A 2,264-nucleotide genomic window follows, 5' to 3' on the forward strand; every position below is an offset into this window, starting at 1 on the left:
ATTTCTTGGTCTGATACCTATTTATGCTTTTCTGCCTCGCCACAGTCTCGGAGGCTACGCAGCCGGTGGAAGACTGCGACGATGGCGCACACTGACATTCCGGCCCAAGTCATGGCTGAAATGATCGTGTACTTAAGCATGCTTTTGTACCATGAGTTGCTCTGTGAGACGTTCAAAAGGCATGAGGAGATACGCGTTGTTCGTTCAACTCCAAATACGGGTGGAAAGGCGGTCCGCGTGGTCGGCGCTCATGCCATAGCCAAGCTCCCGACGAACGTCGTCGCCGGGAACCGCGGAGGCGGAGTATTACTGCGCAGCCGGAACGGGATATCCCTCGGCGCGCTGAGCGGGGCTCTTCATCTGCTGCTTTTGTCGTTCTGCAAGCTTGCCAAGTACCGAGTGGCGGAGGAGAAGAGGAAGAGACGGGGGGATTCCGCCTTTCGCGCACGCACGAGCGCGGGCGGTGTGCAAAATCGGGAGCCAAGCTCTAGACGGCCGTGCGCTGAACGAGACGGCTTCCGCGCGACAATTTCGCGTCCGGGCACGGCGGTCGCTGCAGCCACCCTCCGCGCAAATCGTCGGCATAGGTTGTGCGCGGCGCAATGCGGTGCGGATTTCCGTCGCCCGCTACGGTCCGCCGCGCCTTCTTCGGCTGTACATACGGTCGGGCGGGGACGTCGGGGACGTCGGTCCCGCGCGCGTTGGGCGGTAACGGCCTGAGCTGACGGCAGGACGTCTTTGGGCGTGGGCGTTTGAACGCGAGTGGGAGCGCGCTAGCGTCCGAGGGTCAAGTCATGGCGATTTGGGTGCGTATAGTGGGATTGTACTGGTGGCCATTTGCTGGAGTCTGGCCAACATACGGGCAAGGCGATGTCGGAGTGTCGATCGCAGTGACAGATTCACCTGGACGGGCATCTCCGCATCCCTTCCTCGCTCGCGGCGTGGCGGGAGGAACGATGTGTGTGCCAGATCAGAACGCGTGCGTGCATCCGTGCGAGGGCGGAGACGGGGATCGCCCTGGGAGTTTGTGCGCTGTTTAGTTGGCAAGGAGTCTGGGCGTGATCACACTGCAGGTGTTCACACAACCCACGCATCCAGGCGCGATGGACGCGAAATGCCATGGGGAAGGCCTTGTTTTGCAAGAAGGAACAAAGGTAGATCACCAGCCATCATACATCCCAAGGCGTTCGAACTCACCGCGTCCACATTTCATGCCCGCGCGGACAGTTCTGAACTTGCGGCAATGCCTCGCGCAGTCCGCGCGCTGACGCGACCCATCCACCTTCCACGTCGCCCTTGGCCCACCAATCCGCACGAGGCACCTTGACATCCAATTGAGTGCAGCTGTCTTTACAACCATCTCCACGCACCGCACAGCCCATCTGCGTACGGCACCCGCCCTTCTACCCTTCGGTTTCCCGTCGGACAGGTAGCGGGTCCCCAGTGTCGGTGACGCGGGGCGGTGTTTCTTTCATGACGCGCTCATTTCGCGCGCGCGATCGCGGCCTACGTCGCGCGGACGCGGTTCGGGTGCGCGCGCGCCCCGCGCGGCCTGCCTTCTCGCGCAATCCCCGCTCTGCGCGCCCGCGCGCTCAAGTCGCTCGGACGGCTCCGTGGTCCGCCCTCGTTCGCTCGCGCGTCGCGCCTAGTGTCCACCCCTCGCGAGCGCTCCTGTGGGTGTATAAAACAGTGAGGGGGCAGCGCAGGGAAAAGGCAAGCTTCAGGTCAAACGCACCCTCAGCTCTCCATCGCTCATTCAAGCTCACTTACTTCATCTCTTCCACACCCACCCTCCCTCGTCCAAGATGATGTTCACTCGTGTCGCTGCCTTCGCGCTCGCTGCGCTCCCCGCCCTTGCGGCCGCCACCCCCCTCGTGGCGCGCACGGACTCGTGCTCGACGGGCCCGATCCAGTGCTGCCAGTCCACCGAGTCTGTGAGTGTCCCCGGCCGCGACTGTGGAACTTGAAAACGGATTACTCACCCGGACGTTGCTACACAGTCCTCCTCCGCGGCGGGCTCTGCCCTCCTTGGGCTTCTCGGCGTCGTCGTCCAGGGCGTCCAGGGCCTCATCGGCCTCAACTGCTCCCCCATCAGCGTCGTCGGCGTCGCCTCCGGCAACACCTGCAACGCCCAGGCCGTCTGCTGCCAGAACAACAACGTCGTACGTGTCCCGCGCGTTCCTCTGTCGAAAGGCGGCCTAGCTGACGGTCGTTCGTGACAGGGCGGCCTCATCTCCGTCGGCTGCATCCCGGTCACCCTCTGA

General features: G+C 63.3%; 1 protein-coding gene across 1 annotated transcript; it reads left to right on the top strand.

The window, feature by feature from the left end:
• Positions 1-1,808: 1,808 nt before the first annotated feature.
• On the top strand, positions 1,809-2,264 carry BXZ73DRAFT_93269 (fungal hydrophobin; the record flags this gene model as incomplete). The annotated part of the gene is made up of 3 exons (XM_048026623.1): positions 1,809-1,934; positions 2,001-2,162; positions 2,223-2,264. 3 exons carry the CDS (start codon positions 1,809-1,811, stop codon positions 2,262-2,264), a joined length of 330 nt encoding a protein of 109 aa, XP_047871664.1.

The sequence above is a fragment of the Epithele typhae genome (assembly GCF_022376455.1).
Source record: "Epithele typhae strain CBS 203.58 chromosome Unknown BXZ73scaffold_118, whole genome shotgun sequence".
Lineage (NCBI taxonomy): Eukaryota > Fungi > Basidiomycota > Agaricomycetes > Polyporales > Epitheliaceae > Epithele > Epithele typhae.